Source organism: Rattus norvegicus, chromosome 19 (genome assembly GCF_021556685.1).
Source record: "Rattus norvegicus strain SHRSP/BbbUtx chromosome 19, alternate assembly SHRSP_T2T, whole genome shotgun sequence".
Classification (NCBI taxonomy): domain Eukaryota; kingdom Metazoa; phylum Chordata; class Mammalia; order Rodentia; family Muridae; genus Rattus; species Rattus norvegicus.
Window position 1 is genome coordinate 62,499,386 of NC_141552.1, and position 21,379 is coordinate 62,520,764.

The following is a 21,379-nucleotide window of genomic DNA, read 5'->3' on the forward strand; positions in this document are numbered from 1 at the left end:
CTGTTCCTCTGATGGCCTCGCCTGAGCCCTCGTCACCAAGATTCCCTGTGCGAATACCCATATTGTGTCCCTCTTGATCCACTGTGGAGACTCTCCTATATATACAGCTGTGTGGTTTCTAGCAATGAGGGTTGTTCCACGACCCACTTCTTTAAAAAGCATTTATCTTTACGTAGTATGTGGTTGGTTTGCCTGTATATAATCTCTTTCCATCATGTGCATGCAGTGCGCAAGGCGGCCAGAAGAGGGCGACGGATCCCTTGGAAATGGAGTTATTGAGTTGCGAGTTACCATGTGGGTGCTGGGAATAGAACCTGGCTCTTTTGAAAGAGCAGCTAGGGCTTTTAACCACTAAGCCATTTCTCCAGCCCCACAACTCCCTTTTAGAACCTCTGGCGGTAGCCAGGGGAGATGGCTAAGAGGTTAAAGGCACCTGCTGCCAAGTCTGATGACCTGAGTTCAATGCCTGAGACCCACAAGGTGGAAGGGGAGAAATGACTCCCCCCAAGATGTCCTCTGAGTTACACATGTGCACACACGTGCACACCGAGAGAGAGAGCATTAAAAAAAATGACTAAACATTTGCGTCAAGCCACCACCGTTTGGAGACCATTGATAAAGTACTGTGATTTGAGAGGAACATACGTCCGACCCTCATGGGGATAGGAGAAATGCACACACTTACAATTTCCAGCCTACAAATTGACGCTAACTTTTCTAAGTGACCATTGGGAACCGAGTTTGGTGGCATCTGTCTATAACCACAGTTAGTCGGAAAGGGAAGGCAGGAAGATTGTCACTTGGAGGCCAGACTGACCTAAGAGTAAGGCACCATCTCCAAAACCCAATGGGCTTGGGGGGAGATGTGACCTGGCTGTAAAGCACTTTCCTTGGGCGTGTGGCTTGTCACACATGCCTGTGATTCCAGCACCCAGGAAGCTGAGGCAGGAGGATCACAGGTTTGAGAACAGAACAGACTAAAGTATCATCTTTTTTTGCTGACAGTCCAGTTGAAACAGTCACTAAATAATGAATTTAACATACGCCAGGTATGGGTCACAGAAAGTGACCTGGTGGACCAATGTCACGCTACAGCAGTGGCTCACCAGTGCCTCCTTCCCCCACAGGCAACCCTCCTGCGACTGGCACCGGGACTCTGATGATCACCCTGGAGGACGTTAATGACAACGCTCCTGTCATTTACCCAACGGTGGCTGAAGTCTGCGACGACGCCAGAAACCTCAGCGTGGTCATCCTGGGGGCTTCAGACAAGGACCTTCACCCCAACACAGACCCCTTCAAGTTCGAGATTCATAAACAGACCGTCCCTGATAAAGTCTGGAAGATCTCCAAAATCAACAGTAAGTCAGCGGCCGCAAATGGCCACCCTTGGTTCATTCGGTTTGAACTTCTGTTCTCTTTCCTCAAAGAAGATCTCTCTCCCATAGGTTCCCACAGGGGATTTCAGGTGTGTGTGTGTGTGTGTGTGTGTGTGTGTGTGTGTATGACTGTGTATCTATGTGTCTGTGTGTATGTATGCATGTGTACATATTAGCATGTATATGTGTATGATGGTGTGTCTCTATATCTATGTATTTGTGTATATGTATATGACTGTGTGTGTATGACTGTGTCTATATATGTATGAGTCTCTGTGTGTATGACTGTGTGTGTTAATGTGTATATATTACTATGTGTGTATAACTGTGTGTGTCTGTGTGTGGGTGCAAGCATGGCTGTTCTGCCTTCTGTTTTTCTTTTCTTCATCTTGGGCAGCATTCTAGTGACTCCTGTGTCCCCAGAATTCCCTGGGCCATTTGATGTTCCTTGTGTTTCTACCAGAGTGCCCAGTTAGAAGCTGGTTCCTTGTCCTTCCTCTTCCCTTTTTGCTTTAATAAAACAATACAAGAATAGACAGATAGACGTGATAGATAGATAGATAGATAGATAGATAGATAGATAGATAGATAGATAGATAGATAGATAGATAGATAGATGGGATGAATGGACGGACGGACAGATGAACACAGGACTGGAGACATGGCTCAGTAACTAAGAGCACTTCCTGCTCTTACACATGACCTGAGTTCAGCTCCCAGCAACCATTGAGGTATTTCATAGCTACCCTATAACTCCAGGTCAAGAGATCTGATTCCCTCTCTGGCCTCCGAGAGCACCTGAACACACACACACACACACACACACACACACACACACACACACACACACACACACACATAAATTTAAAAAAAAAAAAGAATCTTGAGAGAGATTGAAAAAAATGCCCTTACTATGTAGTCCAGGTTAGCCTTGAGCTTTTGAGACTCCCTCCACTTCAGCTTCTTGGGGTGTGAAGACTAGAGGCATATGTCACAACTGTCAATTCCCAGACATTCTTTTTTTTTTTATAAAGATTTACTCATTTATTATATGTAAGTACACTGTAGCTGTCTTCAGACACACCAGAAGAGGGCATCGGATCTCTTTACAGATGGTTGTAAGCCACCATGTGGTTGCTGGGAATTGAACTCAGGACCTCTGGAAGAGCAGTTGGGTGCTCTTAACCGCTGAGCCATCTCTCCAGCCCAATTCCCAGACATTCTTTCTTGGGAACTGACGTGCTGAGCAGAGGCCAGAAGCAGAGCCTCAGCCGTGGCAAGTGGGGCTTCCTGCTTCTCAAGCCTCTCCCGGCTCCACTGTCTCTGATAGGGGCTCCGCTCCCTCTGACTCTCGGCTTTGTGAGGAGGTCTCTGGCCTGCCTCCTTCCATCAGAGAGTCTGCAGTTCATAGCCCACCCTCCCCCACCTTCATGACTACAGAATCCTCCTACTTGACCCAGCCCTGCTGGTGGCCCTGGTCTTCATGGTTGGCTTTATACTGTTGCCATGGGCTCCTCGAGATGGCTGTCACAAGCAACCTCTCTCCCCCTACCTTTCCACACGGGCAGGTAGAATTGAAAGCCTGACCCACCATTGTCCACCAGCCTTCCTAATTACAAAGCATTTTTGATTCCTGGTGTCACACCCACTTCCTCCCCAGTGTGAACTGAGTTTGCCTTGCCTTCAGTGATGGACGTCTGCTCTCAATGCCTATCAGAGTTCACCTTTTGCACCAGTGATGGAATGGGGCAGTGGTGGGTGAGACTGTAATATTGTACAACTGAGCACAGAAATTTCTATTTACGAAAATCTAGTGTCTGTTATTACAGCACCGGGCGTGTCTTACTAGATGTTCAGAGATTTCATTCTGACACACCTATGACTAAACATTATTTGCCCACAGTGGCTTCTGTGCACACCAAGGCCCCAGAACCTCACTCCGCCTCTGGCAGAGGGCTTCTCTCTCACAAGGGCTTCCTGTCTTACAGACACCCACGCCCTCGTGAGCCTTCTTCAGAATCTGAACAAGGCGAACTACAACCTGCCCATCATGGTGACGGATTCAGGGAAGCCACCCATGACGAACATCACGGACCTCAGGGTGCAGGTGTGCTCTTGCAAGAACTCCAAAGTGGACTGCAATGCGGCGGGGACCCTGCACCTCAGCCTCAGCTTGCTGCTGCTCTTCTCTCTCCTCAGCTTATTGTCAGGTAAGTTGGCTTGACTCCAGCATGCTTGTATGCGCAAGCGCACCCACAAGCCTCACCGCACAGCGCCTGGCTCTCCCATACGTGTTCCCAAGGAAGTCTGTCTCCCACATCTTTAGCTGGTGTCCGTGTGGTTAGAACTCTTACACGTAAAACTGTTCCAGCCAATGTTTAAAGGCATCTGGGTGGTCTCCTGCCAACCGACGGTGATGTTGAAAGAGACTCTGCTATTTTGTAAACCGGGCGACAAGCAAAACCTCCTATTGATGCTACTCGCTTGGAACTAAATGCACCAAAATTGGCCAACTGGTCTTCTACAAGCACAGGCAATTCCCATCCTGCTTTGGATGCCAAATGTCCTGCTCAGGCTCATGTGTTTGAGCACTTGATCCCCAGTTGTCATTACTGTTTGAGGAAGTGGGACCTATCTGAAAGAAATGGGTTGTTGGGAGGGGGGCTGAGCTTGGGGGTTATACACTGTCTCTGCTCCCAGCAAGAGCTCCCTGCTTCCTGGTTGACCCCCTTGTAACAGTGTCTCAGTGATGCTGCTGCAGGCTGAGCCCTGGATCGTGCCTTCCCTGGTAGTCGACATCCCCTGAACTGTGAGCCCCTCCCTCCCTGAGTTGTTTCTAGGAGGTATTTTGGTCCCAGTGAGGAGAAAGGCAACTCACACAAAACACTTCTAAAAGTTTCCAGCAGACAGAGATGAAAGTTGAGCTACAGGAAAATATGTTTTGCCTAAGCATGACGGTGCTTAATCTTTTGCTTGACCCAAACCCACAGGAATAAGGGCCCTGAATGTGAGGTGTCGAGGGAGAGGACCAGGAATGAGGAATAGAGGGGATAACGCTGGGACCAGGAGATTGCCTGTGCCATTCAAGTTTATTAACTATAGTATCTTGCTATGTGCAAGGTCCCCAGAGATCTAAACCAGATAATGCTGGCAAAGAAAACACAAGAAACATCAGACTCAGCCCTTAGGACTGATAACCATAGCCCTTCAGATGACCATAGCCCTTCAGATAACCATAGTCCCTCAGATAACCATAGTCCTTCAGATAACCATAGCCCCTCCGATAACCATAGTCCTTCAGATAACCATAGCCTTTCAGATGACCATAGCCCTTTAGATAACCATAGCCTTTCAGATAACCATAGCCCTTCAGAAAAGAAAACCAAGTTCCCAAGAACAGAAACTTAACTTCTGAGGCACCAACCCCGGCACCAGCCCCAGCCCCAGCCCGATCCTTACCAAGTCTGCCCCTGAGCAAGGACAGAAAGTTGGTGTTCCCTTTGTTCTTTTATCAAGGGTTCTGAGAAAGCCTTGGGCCAGTCTGTCTCCCAGTACTTAGTAGATTTAATGTTGGTATCTAGCCTTTAATCCCAGCACTCAGAAGGCAGAGGCAGGCGGATCACTATAAATTCAAGACCAGCATAGTCTACATAGTAAGTTCCAGGCCAGCCGAGGTCACACAGTGAGACTCTGCTTCTAAAAAATAATGAGGAAGGGAGAAAATAGTATTTATACCTCATGTTTCCTCTCAATAACTATGAAATAGTTATTTCCTGTATAACTCTGATACAATTACACATCACTTTGAGCAAGATTTACTAGGCCGATGTCTTAGTTGGCGTTTTATTTATTTCTGTGAGGAGATACCATGACCAAAGCAACTCTTCTACAGGAAAATATTTAACTGGGGCTGGCTTACAGTTTCAGAGGTTCAGTCCATTATCGTCATGGCAGGAAACGCAGCGGCATGCAGGCCGACCTAGTGCTGGAGAAGGAACCGAGAGTTCTACATCTTGATCTGCAGCCAGTAGGAGACTGTGTACCACACTACATCTAACTTAAACACACAGACCTCAAAACCTGCCCCCACAGGAACACACTTCCTTCAAGGCCACGCCTACTCCAACAAGGCCACACATCCTAATAGTGCCACTCCCTATGGGCCATGAGTCTTTGGGGGCCATTCCTATTCAAACCACCACAGCCTAGTGACAGGAGTCAGAGGATGAAGTGTACTGCCAGACTCTTCATATGGGGGATGTTGGTCCGGTTCACATTGGCTTCTGCCACCCACAAGGCTCTGGAGCCCTAGCGTTTAAATTTTGAGAAATTATCGGTGTGATCACAGAATGAAAATTTGACAGAGGGAACACAGTGTGGGTACATCCTGGCAGCAGGGTGGGCGGGTCAATAGGAGTCAGACATTTTGACATCCGACATTTGAAGTGTATGAGGCTCTGTGGGAGACCAGAGTTCTGTGGGTAGAGCTCGAGAGAGAGATCCTGATGGTCTGTCACTTGTCCCAGAGACAAGTCATCCCTTCTCCCACCCACCATTGGTGACTATGCCACCACCACCCACAACCCTCAAGGCTTCATCCAATTCCTCCAGCTCCATTCCTGCCCCTCATCCTCAGCTTGGTCCTTTTGTCTTTGCTTGTGGCCATGATGAACTTGCTGTCTTCCTGACTCCAAGCCTCTGTGAGGATTTGATGGCGAGATGGATGCTCTCCTAAATCGTCTCTGTCAATCAACACATAAAGGGCTGAGGGCGGTCCTGAGACGGAGGTGGAGAAGTTAGAAAAGACGAAGAATTCATCCAGCTTTGTATGAGCAGGGACACCAGAGAGCAAGGACGGGGGGGAGCAGATCAGCTCCTATGGATGTATAGTAACGCACTTGCTTGTCCCTTGCTTTGCTGACGGTCTTAGCCCTGATTCTGGGGATCTGGACAATCTCCTTCATGAGGAGACACCCCCGGTGCCTGTGTACAGGTGACTGATTTGCTGATGGCTACCATTAGCCTTCAGAGGTCACCCTTGTGTAGTATCAGCTGCAGAGATTGGCATGGATCTCACACCAACTGCACGCACAATGTCAAGGAATCTATTTAATACGTCTCTACCCATACATACCCTGACCCTATTTCATTTGAAAGCCCAATGCTGGTGGTGTGGCTCGGAAATCCACTCACATCCAAAGCTCACAGAGTGGCAGATAGTGAACACACGGTTTGAATGGAGTGGACTGTCTCATCACAGAGGCTCCTGAGCTTCCTGACAGCCCTCGTTTCATCCACACTGTGGTCATGCGCTGTCTCCCCGGGTTGACTCTTCAGTAAAAAGTGGGAGGAGGAAAGTGAGTTTCGGGATACATGTGTGAAGGTTTTTGCGCTGATGGTGCTGTGAGAGTTCAAGTCCATGCGGGTGTGTAGTAAACCACCACAACACAACCCTGAGGAAGGTTTTTATGACAACGACCTTCCTGGGAGGTACTTGAGACATTTCCAGAATTAAACCAGGGATAAAACAGGAATCTCAGTTAAACATCGAAAGAACAGAAGCCAGATAACAAGAGTTCAAGACACTATATTTGGCAAGATATAGGGATAGTGGCTTTTCTCAAAAGCACAGATATTAGATTCTTAGTCCCAAGACTTGAAAGGTTTGAGGGAAGGGCAAGTAAGCCTACGGTAGGAGCTGTTTTATTTGTATCTTATGGTTCCTCTGGTAAAGGCACTTGTCACCAAGCCTGATTAGATGAGTTGATTCCTCAAGACCCACATATTGGAAGGAGAGGATCAAGTCCAACAAGCTGACTTTTAACGTCCACATATGCATGTGTACACACACACACACACACACACACACACACACACACATAGACATACACACGTGTATACATGCAGGTACACATGCAGATACACACATGCACACATACATGAGCACAGACACGAACACATATATACATACACATACACGCAGGTACACACAGACACACACACATGAATGCACACATGCACACACACAATTACACTAAAATCAAATATTTTTCTTAAAAAAAAAAACAATTTCTTTTTTAGAAAGTTCAAAGATGAGCCAAAGACAGTCTTTTTTTTTTTTTTTTTGTTCTTTTTTTCGGAGCTGGGGACCGAACCCAGGGCCTTGCGCTTCCTAGGCAAGCGCTCTACCACTGAGCTAAATCCCCAACCCCTTTTTTTTTTTCATTTAATGGTATCATTCCCACTTTTTAACATCTGGTTTAAGTGAATGCTGGTGGCTGTATCCAGCTGCTAGCCACACTGTAGCAGAGGACGCTCTCCTTACTCTTGATCCCTCCCTTGAATCCAGGGCTCACCCAATGACAACTCTGCCTTTCTCTAGAATTCCCTGGAGTGCATTTACACCTCTCCCCCTTCTGTTGTGGGATGTGCTGTGGGCACAGGGAGGACCCTGAATTACGGAGGCCACACAGAAAGGCTGTCCTCTGCTGGCAGGCTTTGCAGAGACACTGTGGTTCTCTAAGGCCACTCGACTTTAGGGACCTGGATAGCTGACCCTCGAGGGATTTCGTTGTCGCGCACACGGCAGCAAAAGGCTTTGCATAAATTATATAAATTACCCCATGGAATCATCTCAGCAGCCCCGAGAGCTGGGATCATTTACATGATCATCTAAATTGACTTAAAGCAGGGATTCCAGACTGTCATTTAAAAACAAAGGGCTGCAGGCTAACTTAATGAATTTTATTCAGCCCCCCTTTCTTTTATTATTTTAACCAAGTTGTCCCCTAAGGAACAGCTTCTCGTTGTCATGACGGAGATGATGCTGCTAGTGGCATCTAGTGGAGAGAGGCCGGGGACAGGGCTAAAGGTCCTTCAGAGCATGAGACGACGGCATCTGCTGCCTGGCTCCAAATGTCACACGTGAGCACCAAAGCTGAGGAGCCTGCAGTTGGCCCTCAGCTGCAAGCATGGCAGGAGCTAGAAGGATGAGTGGCTTTTGATCATTTGAAAACCTAGAAGGGACAGGGTCTAGAGAGATGGCTTAGCCCACAAGTGTTTGCTGCACAAGCATGAGGATCTGAGTTCAAATCCACCCCCATAAAACACTAGTGGTACACACCTTCATCCTGGAGGTACATGCCTTTATCCCTCGCTGGGGAGCAGGTACAGGAAGGTCTGGGGGAGCTCACTGACCAGTTAATCTAATCAAATCTGTATGACTAGGGTCAGTGAGAGTCCCTAGCTCTTAAAATGAGGTGAAGAGTGATTCAGGATGACACCCAACCTTGCACTCGCATGCACACACACACACATACATACACGCACACACATACACACACATGCAAATATATATTCTTGTACACACATACACATATACAAATAGATATACACATACGCATACACACAAGTGCACAAACGTACACACACTAAAAAGACTACTTACGTACCCAATCTGAGCTGGACATGGCGGCTCACACCTGTTACCCCAGCCCTTGAAAGGCTGAGGGAACGAAGGCCACCTTGGGCTCTGCCGTACGTTCCATGCCAGCCTGGGCTATGTGACATGCTGCCTCGAAACCACCACGAGTGTAAAGGACAACTTACTACAGCTCTGCAAGAACAGCTTATGATCTGTGACCACCCGGCAGCGGGCCTGCACGCTCTAAGGAGGTCCTAGGAGTCCACCTCAGGGTGAAGCGCTGGGCGGACTGTGCTGTCTTCGGTGGGCCCTGGTTGGAGGTGAACCCAGAGCATCTCTGAAAGAGCTGACCAAACCCAAATGAGTGATGGCCCGTGGGTGGGTCTGCTTCTCTCCTCCCTGGCACCAGACTCTCTAGAACTGAAGCCCAAGAAGGAGAGGGCTTTGGCAACGACCTCTAAGCACGACATAGTCTGCTGGGCCTGGTGAGTTCTCCATCTGGGCTGGAGTCAGCACAACTCTTGCCAGAGTTGCATGGACACAGGAATGCTTGCAGAAATCTGGGCATCCTAGGGACAAAGCTCCTCCCTGTTTACAAAGCTGAGATGAGTAGAGAGCGCCCTCGTGGGTGGCGTGACATAGGAGCATGAACAGGAACTGGGATGCTGGCCTGTTAAACACACCATCGGTGGGTACCGCTTTATGGCGCGTCCTCACAGCCCACAGGAGGTCTCATTTCCTTTGGACAATGGGGCAGCATGCATGTGGATGGCTGAGTAGGGCATCCAAAGATGTCCTCATCCCGTTCCCCGGAGCTAATGAACAAGCCACCTCACTTGGCAAGGACATCTCGCTGACACGATTAGGTCATGCGTCTTGGGTTGGGAAAATGACCCTGCATGAGTAGGAGCAGCCTGACAAGGGGGAGCAGTCTTTACAAGGGGGCTGAGAAGCAGCCATAGGAGGATGCTAACAGGGAGGCAGAGGCAGGGAGACAAGACACCGCATCGCCGGCTTTGAACCTCGAGGAGTCACAGAACACATCTGCCTCTAGACTGGAAGCTAGCAAGGAGGTGACTCATTTTCTAGAGCCCTGGGGAGGAGTGCAGGCCTGCCCAAACATCGGCGTTAAATCCATGAGACTTGTTTCACATTTGTGGCTTCCAGAACTGTGGGGGAATCCATGTGTGTGATTCGAGGTTCATGAGACTGTGGTTACTAGTTTTGTCAGCAATGGGAAATTAATCTGGTGTTTCAAGAACTACCAATGAGTCTTTCTCTCTGTGGCAGAATATATATACATATATTATATATACATATATATAAATATATATGTATTCAGATGGATGATTGGTGGATAAATAATAAGTAGGTAAGCAGACAGTTAAAAGATGGAGAGATTAGATAGATGATTGATTGATAGACTGATAGAAAGATAGATGAAAGAGAGAGAGGATAGATGATATATAGATTAGATATAGATATAAGGATGTCTGTCTGGTTCCTTGAAGACAGACAGATAATTGATTGAAGATAGATGTTAGGTAGATAGACAGATGTCTGATTGATTGATTGATAATAGATCTGTCTGATGATAGAAAGAGGTCTGATAGATAACTAGATGGATAGATGGTTAATAGGTAGGAAACCTATTAGATGACAGATGATAGATAGATGACATAGATGGATGGATGGATAGACAGATGGACGGACGGACGGACGGACGGACGGATGGATGGATGGAGAGAGAAAGAGGTGTGTCTACAGGGGATGCTCACTGATTGGGCTCTGGGCTCCGTTCAGTGTATTCCTAGCCCAGTACATCTGTGCTAATGATCATCTGGACATGTGTTGACAGCTGCTGTTGGTCCCAGGGAGGAAGTTTGACGCCTGGAACCATCAGCACTTTCAGAGCCAACTTTTGTGTTTATTGAGGGGGGCGCTGGGCTTCAAATGCCAAGGAGTGCTTGGTCTATACTCCCGAGTTCAACTTCAGTAGATGTAGCCAGCAAGATAATCCTGTCTTCAAATGCCACGCAAAGAAAGAGATAATGTTCAAAGGAGTGCGGTGCCTGTTGGAGCCTGTCAATCACTGGTCTGGTCTAGTTGAGTGTTTTGAAGTGAGTTGTGATATTCCCGACCTAATTCTGTACCTTTTCCACTCAGGTCTGTGAGAACGACACATCTGAAGCTTGACTCCCCGGTTGCCATAGCAACAGGAAAAAGAAAAAAAAGAAAAGTCTATCCAAATCCGAAGATTGCCGTTTACAGCTCTCAAACTTCACAACCAGGCCTCAACTGCCCCACGCCCTCCGTTTTCTTTGCAGTTTCGTTTAATCTGTACCTCACCAATTGACAGCATCTTCCTTCCTCCTCTGAGTAACGGAACCCTCTGGATTTGCCCTGAATGTTTAAAGATCATGCGTGTCACTGGACCTTAAGGAGCAGGAACAATGACTACTCTTCCTGATGCGTCCGGTGCGTTGCTAGCCAGTGCTCCACCCATTGCAGCTGCGCAGTGGGTTCCTACCTGTACGTGGATGGGTATCGGTCTGTGTGTAGGCCCACTGCAGCTGCGCAGTGGGTTCCTACCTGTAAGTGGATGGGTATCAGTCTGTGTATGGGCCCATTGCAGCTATGCGGTGGGTTCCTACCTGTACGTGAATGGGTATCTGTCTGTGTATAGACCCAGTATTTGTGTAGAAGACTGCAGGAAAGAGACAGAGGAGGTGGAAACTCAGACAGCTCCGCCCCCGGTCAAGATCAGCCCACTGAGCTGTCACTCACTTGTATAGCAAGGGCCTGCTCAGTCTAAACACTGAATGAATGCTGACCGACCAGCCAGGCAGGTCCAGGGGGTGGGGGTGGGGGAAGGGCAAGGGAAAGAAGTCTTCTCTGCTGGGTAGGACTGCCACCACACCCCACTACCACCAAATGCCATGGCTTGATGTTCCGACCCCCAAAGTGGGGAGCAAGGCATCTTGCCATCAGAGGCTAAGGGCTGAACTATTCTCCCATGGGCAAGAGTCTGCCACTGTACCACCCCAGACCCACAGTCCTACAGTCCTTGTGGTGACACAGATCATGGTGGAGTCCCTCTCCCTCCTTGGTATATGTACAAGTACAAAAGTCACCATGGCGTACCTATGAAGAGACCAACAGGTACCGTCTTGTATGCACATATATTACCCACACACGCATCACGCATATCCGCACCGTTTGTTTCCTATATACAGGCGTAAAATAGAGTAAGCCCAGGTAGTTTTTAAAGTACCCTTCCGTGTGACTACCGTCGTCGTTCGCAAAGCTGAGAATAAAAAGTTGTTCATTATGTCTGGAAAGGAGTCGAGTTTTGTCCTGTGAGCATGTCGGGCTAAGAAGAACATCAGGGCTCCCACTAAGGTTATCTTCCCGCTGACAAACCGTAAGGGAGCCATCGGAGCTCACAACCAAATTGTTCTCTGTGGAATGAAGCTAGTGCCAGCCTGTGGCTTTCGGGCTCAGCAGGAGCTAGGGTAAGGTAAGTGTCTTGGTACATTTCAATGCTGTTGCTTACTAAAGGTTTTAACCCCACACGCACTTGCGTGCGCGAGCGCACGCGCGCGCACGCACGCGCGCACACACACACACACACACACACACACACATGCTTCTTTCCTCTGCAGTCTGGTTTGGCCTTGTGCTTTTGAGTTTGCCTTCTGCCAGCACTAGGGTCACATGTTGTCTTTGTTGTAGTGAGATTACATGCGTAGAGGCCCGCATATGACTCCTCGTTTCCATTTCGGACCATACAGAATGCAGAGGTTTTTTTGTTTTGTTTTGTTTTTTCTTTAAAATAAATGGGTATCGGTGGTTAAAACTGCTGGGCGGTAGCTCTCCTCTGTGTCTGATGTGTCTGATGCCGGAGTCACATTTTCGACCACTCGGGATTCCCCTGTCTGTCTGCTGGGTGGGTGGGTGGGTCTAGAAAGCTGGAGCGAGACAGCTGGAGAGATAGTTCAGTGATTAAGTGAGGAGCATTTGCTCCCAAACATGAGGGCTACAGCTCAGATTCCAGCACCCACCACAAACCAAGAGTCCCCACAAATGCCCCAGCCTTAGGTGGGGGAGGTGGACTGAGGCAGAAGATCGCTAGGGCTTGCTGGGTTCCAGCCTAACCAAGATATAGCCCCATGTTCCATGGAGTGCCCTGCCTCGAGGGACTACAGGGAGAATGACAGAGAATGCTCGATATCCTCCACATGTGTCACACACACACACACACACACACACACACACACACACACACACACACTGAAAGCCAAAAGCCTCAGCATACAAGTTGTGTGCGACATGTTTGCCATGCCAGCATAAGAATATGGCTTAATCCTGTCACAGTCAACTGTGAGGTGACTGAAGACTTCTAGACCCAGGCTCCGCCCTCAATTGGATGAACACAGAAAGCAGGTCACCCATCTCTTCATAGTCCCCAGACATGGAGACCTTCTTTAAGATAAAAGATGCCACAGCTTAAGCTTGACATAATGGTTCTGCATGGGCGCACAGCTGGGAAGAATCTAAGCCCACACACTCACACCGTACAAGGAGGTTCTCTTCTGAGCCTCCCTGGTGCACCCCAATGCTCTCCTCCTGCAAGGCAGGAAAAGGGAGAATGTTCACCCTTGAACAGACCAAGAAGCATCCTCAGGCACCAGGTAAAGGGCAGCCTGAGCCCCAGGCTAAGCAACAGTCAGAAAATTCATCCTTCAGTATGACTTGATGGACTTGCTCAAGGCAACAAGTACAAGACCCCTCCCCCTTTCTCTTCATATACACTATAGCTTCGCTAAGGACACAGAAGGAAAGAGTTCTGTCGTGCTAAGATTAAAAAGGAGCACAACCGGTTCCCATGCATCACCACTCCATGCTGGGCCCCTGGTACTCTGGGACCTGGGCGGCCGCTCCCTGGCATTAGTTCTGACAGGGTAGGGCCATATAGAACTAACCTTAATTTTATCTCAGCCATGGCTGGCTTCAGTGTGGCGCCACGCCACATTAGCCTAGCTATCTTCTAGCCCCAGCGGTCTCTCCACTCCCATTACTAGTCGCTCTGGCCTGCCCTGGCCAGCCCTGGCCAGCTGGGAACTCTCTGGTTCCAGCCACCCACCTGGTAAAATCAAGACTTGACAAATTGTAACCCAACAATAAGATTTACATGTTAAATACTCAATCCACAATACATCCACAGAATAAACTTACAACTAATCGGTAAGGTTATAAAACGCCCACCTAGATAAGATATAATTTTCCCATCTAGACAACACTAAATCTTGTACACATCCATCCCTTAAGAATAGTCATAACAACCTGTAATATGTGCAGAGAGGAATCTTAGCATCTGCCACCATGTTCTCTCAGCTGCCTCCTCCTTACTCCTCTGCCTCTCCAAAACTTTTCTCCTGCCCATCCTTCCTTCTTGTCCAATGGCAGGCCCCGTTCTCTGTACCTGCCCTCACCTGCATAATGACATCAACCTACAGAGGTCAAGCCCAGGGGCCAGTAGAATGGTTCGACTGATAAAGTCCTTACCTAGAAAGATTGAGGTCGGGCTGGGGATTTAGCTCAGTGGTAGAGCGCTTACCTAGGAAGCGCAAGGCCCTGGGTTCGGTCCCCAGCTCCGAAAAAAAGAACCAAAAAAAAAAAAAAAAAGAAAGATTGAGGTCTTGAGTTTGGATCCCAGAACCCATATAAAAACCCAAGCACAGTGGTCCACACCTATAATCCCAGCAAAGGTGAGATGCGAAACAGAATCAGGTGGATTCTTGGAAGCAAACAGGCCAGCCAAGAAAGCCTACTTTGTGAAGCTCCCGGCAGACGAGAAACCCCTGTCTCACACAAATGAAGAAGGCACCTGATTTTCATGGTAGATATATTAAGTCCAATAAGATTTTTGACTCTTCTTAGAAAAGTGGGAGAATTTGATGGCTCCAGGAAGACTCTCAAACTATCATTTCAAACAGTCAGATAATCAGAGATAGGTCAATCTTTAAACAAAATAAATACAGCACACCTCACCCTGAAGATACAACAAGGAGACCTTTCTACCTGTCGTTTTGTTTTGTTTTAGAGACAGGGTCTCTCAAATAGCCCAGCTCGCCTCAAACCCCCTATGCACCCAAGGGCAACCCTGAACCTCTGCATATCCTGCCTCCACCTCTCAAATGCTGGAAATCACATGTGTGCCATCCTGTCCAGTTTACACAGTGCTGGGAAGGGACCCCAAGGCTTGGTGCCTGCTAGGTCAACACTCTCCCGACCGAGTCTGCTCATCAAATTTGCACGGCATATTTCAACATGAGGCAGCTTACGAACCAAGAGAAAGGAGGCATACTGTGATGGTTTGTATATGCTTGGCCCAGTGAGTGGCACTATGAGGAGGTGTGGCCCTGTTGGAGTAGGTGTGGCCTTGTTGGAGGAGGTGTGGCCTTGTTGGAGGTAGTAGGGGTGGGCTTTGAGACCCTCCTCCTAGCTGCCTGGAAACCAGTTTGCCTCCCTTCAGGACAAGATGTGAAACTCTCAGGAGCTCCTGTACCCTGTCTACGTGCACTATGTCATGCTTTCCCACCCGGATGATAAAGGACTAAACTTCAGAACCAGTAAGCTAGCCCCAATGAAATGTTGTCCTTTATAAGAGTTGCCTGGGTCAAGGTGTGTCTGCTCATAGCAATGGAAACCCTAACCGAGACACTCAGAGAAGTCACAACCCAGGTAAGTAGCTGCCAAGAATACTCACATCTTCCCTACCACACCACGGCACAGTATTACAGCTTCCCATGTGGAGATGACAGTGACCAAATGTTCCTGTAGGCCAGAAGACCACAGTCTGAAGCCTTAGCCAGTGTACCCATCCATCTACACCAGCATTAAGGCTTGGGTATAAAAATTCCTCTTTACGGGGCTGGGGATTTAGCTCAGTGGTAGAGCGCTTACCTAGGAAGTGCAAGGCCCTGGGTTCGGTCCCCAGCTCCGAAAAAAAGAACCAAAAAAAAAAAGCCTCTTTACTCAAGAATTGAATGCTTGGTCCCCACTTGTTTTCTCAGGGCTAGCGATGGGGGTAAGAGGGGTCTCTAGAAACAGCAGAAGTGCCTAACTGAAAGTAGGCCACTGAGGGGAAGTCTGGGTTTCTAGACACTTCCTGTCTCCTCTCTACGTCCTGCCATGCTATGGACTACTCTGTCCCTCTCCCTCCCCCTCCTCATGGAGATGGATGCCCCAACAGCCAGGAGCCAAGATAAGTCTGTCCTGGAGGATTCTGTGGGGCGTTTTTATAGCTGTGTGGCAGTCACTAATACAACTGTCTCACAGTGAGGTGGCAGTGGCTTGGACTATGAGGTACCTTTCTCTGTGAAGCATGTCTCCGTGACAGTCCCTTCTGCTATTAAGTTCCTGAGGAAAACTTTCTGCTAAGAAGTAATAACGCTGTACTAAGTTAACGTTGGAAACTTAGAAATGTCTCCTATACAGAACATTGTAATTTCTAAGGTATCCCCAACCTTTTCTAGAACAGTCCATGGCTCATTAATATATTAGGGCTTCCGATGGATTTTTTTTTTTTTTAGAGATTCCTTTTTGTTTATTGATATGTGCACATGCAAGTGTTTGCAGAGATCAGAAGAGGGTGGCAGATCCCTTGAAGCTAGCCCTACAGGCGGTTATGAACCACCCAACACATTTGATGGGATCTGAACTCAGGTCCTTTGCAAGAGCAGTGAGCACTCTTTGTCACTGAGGTGTGTTTCCAGCCCCAGCTGGGTTAATTCATATGTCAATTATCCAGAAGGCACTCCCAAACAGAGAGAGAGACAGACAGAGAGACAGAGAGACAGAGACAGAGACAGACAGAGACAGAGACAGAAAGAGAGACAGAGAGAGAGGAAGAGGAAGAAGAGGAGTGGAGAGGAAGGGGGAGGAGGGGAGAGGGAGGAATCTGAGGGAGAATCTGTGTATGAGGTTCCCAAGTGGTCTGTGCTGGCTACTACAATCCTTTGTCTAAAGGAACTTCTACTGAATCCTGAGCCATTTCTGGTTTTTTAAATGTAACTGAGAGATCTCCGTAGGTACAGTTCCCTTAAGTGTGCATGGGCAGATCAACCACATCAAAAAAGAAAGGCTGACCATTCTGTTGACTCCGAAGCCACCACTGGGCAGCAGCATCATGGAGACCTCTGGCTATGCCTTTCAGAGATGATGTGTTAGTCAGGGTTCTCTGGAGTCACAGAACTTATGGGTCGTCTCTATGTAGTAAGGGAATTTGTTGTGATGACTTACAGTCTGTAGTCCAACTGCCCAACAATGGTCAGCTGTGAATGGGAAGTCCAAGGATCTAGCAGTTGCTCAGTCCCACGAGGTTAGTAGATCCAACAGATGTCCCAGCAAGTAAATGTAAGCCGGGGAAGAAGAGTGAATCTTCCTTCTTCCAATGTCCTTATGTGGTCCTCTGCAGAAGGTATGGCCCAGGTTAAAGGTGTGCACCACCAAGCCTGGACTTGTTTTGTCCCAGGCTGCCCTTGAACTCAGAGATCCCTCTGCCTTAGTCTCCTGGGATTCATAGCCACTATGCCTCAAGATCTCCATGCCAAGATCCAGGTCAGAAACTTGTATCTCCCAGCCTCAAGATCTGGATCATAGGTGAGCCCTCCAATTCTGGATTGTAGTTCATTCCAGATATAGTCAAGTTGACAACCAGGAATAGCCATTACAGATGGTTACAGCCATTTTCCTTCCTCCTCGGACAGTAACACAAACAATCGTAACCTCACAGGGAAACACTTTTAACATCAGGTTCCATCTAATGACTGTACTGTTTTCAACCTTCTACTTCTTGCTAACGGACTGGCCCACTACTTACAAAAATCTGTAGCTCTAATTCTGTTAAGGAAAAGCAATTACAACAGCCGGCCATAATGACACACCCCTGTAAGCTTAGCGCCTGGGAGACAGGACCATGAGGACCAACAGTTCAAGGTCATCCTTGCCTACATGAGCTCCTGTCTCAGCCTCGAGTAATGTTAAGTGTTACCCCCGGGCTCACATGTCTGAACACTTGGTCACCAGCTGACAGTGCTGCTTGGGAAAGTTGTGGAGCCTGTAGGAAATGGAGCCTGACTGGAGGAAGTGGGTGGGTCACCAAGGGCAGACTTTGAGGCCTTGCAGCCCTACCTCCTGTTCACAGCCTCCTTCCTGAGTTCTAATGCAATGTGGTCAGACAGCTTCCTGCTCCTGTGTCACGCATTCCCTGGACCGTGTCCCACCAGAACTGCGGCTGTCCATCTATAACAGCATCATGATCTGAATAGAAAATGATCTCTCAAAAATATCCTTTCTCCCTTAATCCGTCTTGGTCAGGGATAGATAGATAGGTAGGTGGGTGGGAGGGTGGGTGGACAGACGGACAGACAGATGGATGATAGGTAGAGATAGACAGACATATGTAAATAGGGAAGTAGGGAATGAAGATGATAAACAGATAAATAGTAGGAGTACTTTGAAGACATCTTTAGCAAAGAGGAGAATAGGGTAATATTTTATAAGTGCCTCTGTATGCCAAACATTACACATTTTTTTAAAAACTTACATTTTATTTTTATGTGTATGGTTGTTTGCCTACATGTGTATCTGTGTACTATGTGTGTGCCTGGTGTCCCCAGAGGCCAGAAGAGGGCAACTAACGCCCTGGAACTGGAGTCACAGATGGTTGTGAGCTGCCATGTGGGTGCTGGGAATCAAACCCTGGTCCTCTGGAAGAGCAACCAGTGCTCTTACCCGATGAGCCCACGTCCAACACTACATATCATTATATGTATAAACAGATTACACATCTCATTGCATATTTGCACATGAGACATATATAATATGTAATTATATTTGTAGCCTGCACAATTCCTGGGACATTAAAACAACATTATCCCCACAGATGAAGCCACTGAGACTCACTGAGTTAAACCATCACTATCTGGATTTTTTTTTTCTGAAATAGATTCTCTCCTCATATAATATATCCTGATTACGGTTTCCCCTCACACTGTTCCTCCCAGTTCCTCCCCACCTCTCCTCCTGTCTGGATCTACTCCCTTTCTGCCTCTCATTGGAAAAGAACAGGTTTCTAAGAGGTAGCGACCAAACAGAACAAAATTCAGTACAATGGGATGAAGCAAAAGCCCTCATATCAAGAGTTGGACAAGGCAACCCAACAGGACGAAGAGAGTCCCGTGAGTGGGCACAAGAGTCAGAGACCCTGTCACAGTCAGGAGTCCCATAACAATATTTAGCTAATACCCATAATATAAATAAGGAGGACCTGGTGCAGACCCGTGTAGGCCCTGTGCTTAATGCTTCAGTCAGAACATTGTGGTGAAGTCTCCATGTAGGCACCAGCTCAACTTCTCAGTGTTCAATAAACTGTGGGGGTGCCATCCTTAACAATGGGGCCCTATCATCAGTTTCTGGAAAGCAACCTTATGTCTTGGCAGCAACCTGGGTTGTATGGAGATTTACATGGATGGGACACTCCCCTTTGACCAACAACTCAACTGAATGCAACACAGTTCAGCCATGGAACGCATACAAGAGATGGCCACTTGGACTCTATACCCCATTACTAGAGGGTCCTCATCAAGATCACCCATAGCTTCCAGGAGATTTCCGCTGCACTAGGTTTCCACTCTACCCCCCAAGCAGCCCAAAACCATCTCTCCCTCCACCCCATCTCACCCAAAAGCATAGCCCAGGCCGGCCTTGAACTCGTGATCCTCCTCCTTCTGCCTCTTCCAGCAAATCCTACCAGCATGTGCCACCCACAACCAGCTCTCTAACTGGATCTTACGCCTGTTAGGTGTGGTGTCTAATCCCACCCAGGTATTTTTTTTTTATGCTAAATTCCATGAGATACCTGCCCAAACGAGTTAGAGTCTCCACACAGCATATGAATTGAAGGTCATCGGCCCTGCCTGCAGTGACAGTGACAGAGGAAGCTGTGACAGAGAAAGACACACTCAAGGAACCCAAACTGACAGGTCATGGGGCTGCAGAAACTCTTCCCTGCGTCCCAGACAGTCTGTTTCCAGGAAACTGCTGGTTCGGGTAAACAAAAAGGAAGTTGATTTCCTGGCAGCCAGTCACCAAGATGCTCATTTGGAAAATTGCCTCAAAGGAAAGTAAGAAGCATAAACTAACACTTCAAACCAATTTGAGCTGATGGGGACACTGCTGATCTTGCTGTCCTTTCTCAGAAAAGCAATTTTCTGTTCTTTTTCAAACTGCCACAAAGCTGTGACCTCCTCCTGCCTCCAGGCCCCAGTCAAGACACCCAGGGCACAGAGCCCCCTGCAGAGTCTAGCACGTCTTGGCTTTGATGGGGGCCTCCCAACCCAGAGGACGGGTCCGGGGTGATACTGTTTCTAAATTAAATCTGTCACAGCTGGACGGTTTATCCTCTAACCAACCTGACCTCTGCTCTGCAGAGAGGTCTGTGGTGGGTGGGTGGGTGCAGGTGACCTGCCCTGGCCTCTTCTCTGCCAGCAGGGTAGCCTCCAGGGGCAAGATTGTTCCCTGAAGAACAAGCATCTGGTACCTTCAAGAATTCCACAATGTTTCTCTGACTTTGTCCCCAAGGGGAAGCAAGCAGATGTTATAGCTCCTGCAACTGCCTGTGCTGTCCCCTTACAGACTGCAAAAGCGTTGCTATTTCAAAGGACACACAGCTGTCCCCTCAGGCTACCTGTCACCTCTTAAAACAGTTTTCTAAATGTTAATGTTTGTAGAAGATCTTCAAGATTCAACCACATTCGGTACACCTCTCGCCACCTCAGCCTGCCTTCCTGAACCGGCAGCGTACCAGCAGTTCCAACTACACTTCTGAACTGTCATTTTAAGTCTGTGGGGCTCATGGGATAAAGGTGCTTGCTGCCAACTCTGACCACCTGAGTTCAATCACCAGAACCTACCAGGCAGAAGAAGAGAATTCCCCCGAGTTCCCTTTGGGCTCTATCCTCTAACCGTGGCTCGTGTGCACACATACACATGCATACGTACGTGCAAATAAATACAATAAAGTGGGCTGGAGAGATGGCTCAGCGGTTAAGAGCACCAACTGCTCTTCCAGAGGTCCTGAGTTCAATTCCCAGCAACCACATGGTGGCTCACAACCATCTATAATGAGATCCAATGCCCTCTTCTGGTGTGTCTGAAGACAGCAACAGTGTACTCATATACATTAAATAAATAAATTTAAAAAAAAAGAAAAGTAGGGGCTGGGGATTTAGCTCAGTGGTAGAGCGCTTACCTAGGAAGCGCAAGGCCCTGGGTTCGGTCCCCAGCTCCGGAAAAAAAAGAACCAAAAAAAAAAAAAAAAAAAAAGAAAAGAAAAGTATTTTTTAAATAAATAAATAAATAAAAAGTGAAAATGGATTCATAATCTTACTTATATTCATTTTAAAACTACTGCAAGAGAAAAACCAGTATCACTTGATTGCAAAATCAAAATAAATATAATGAGAAGCAAAACATTAACAAAAAGGGAGAGAAACAGACAGTCGCCTTT

The 21,379-nt window shown here is 47.8% G+C and overlaps 1 protein-coding gene and 1 long non-coding RNA gene across 9 annotated transcripts in view; one reads left to right on the forward strand and one right to left on the reverse strand.

The window, feature by feature from the left end:
• Cdh13 (cadherin 13) overlaps positions 1-12,143 on the forward strand; it is a 1,039,744-nt gene extending 1,027,601 nt beyond the window's left edge. The window contains 3 exon segments of the mRNA NM_138889.2: positions 1,128-1,361; positions 3,368-3,589; positions 10,969-12,143. Of these exon segments, the coding sequence (NP_620244.1) occupies positions 1,128-1,361; positions 3,368-3,589; positions 10,969-10,976 (464 nt within the window). The 3' untranslated portion in view covers positions 10,977-12,143.
• The window catches only part of LOC134483394 (uncharacterized), a 60,116-nt gene that overhangs the window by 34,477 nt on the left and 4,260 nt on the right, over positions 1-21,379 (reverse strand). For 4 of the 8 annotated variants that reach the window (XR_015644200.1, XR_015644195.1, XR_015644193.1 and 1 more), the window contains one exon: positions 17,110-17,278. The exons of the other annotated variants lie outside the window; for them this stretch is intronic. This is a non-coding gene — a long non-coding RNA (uncharacterized LOC134483394). The remainder of the gene's footprint in view (positions 1-17,109; positions 17,279-21,379) is intronic. 8 annotated transcript variants of the gene reach the window in all.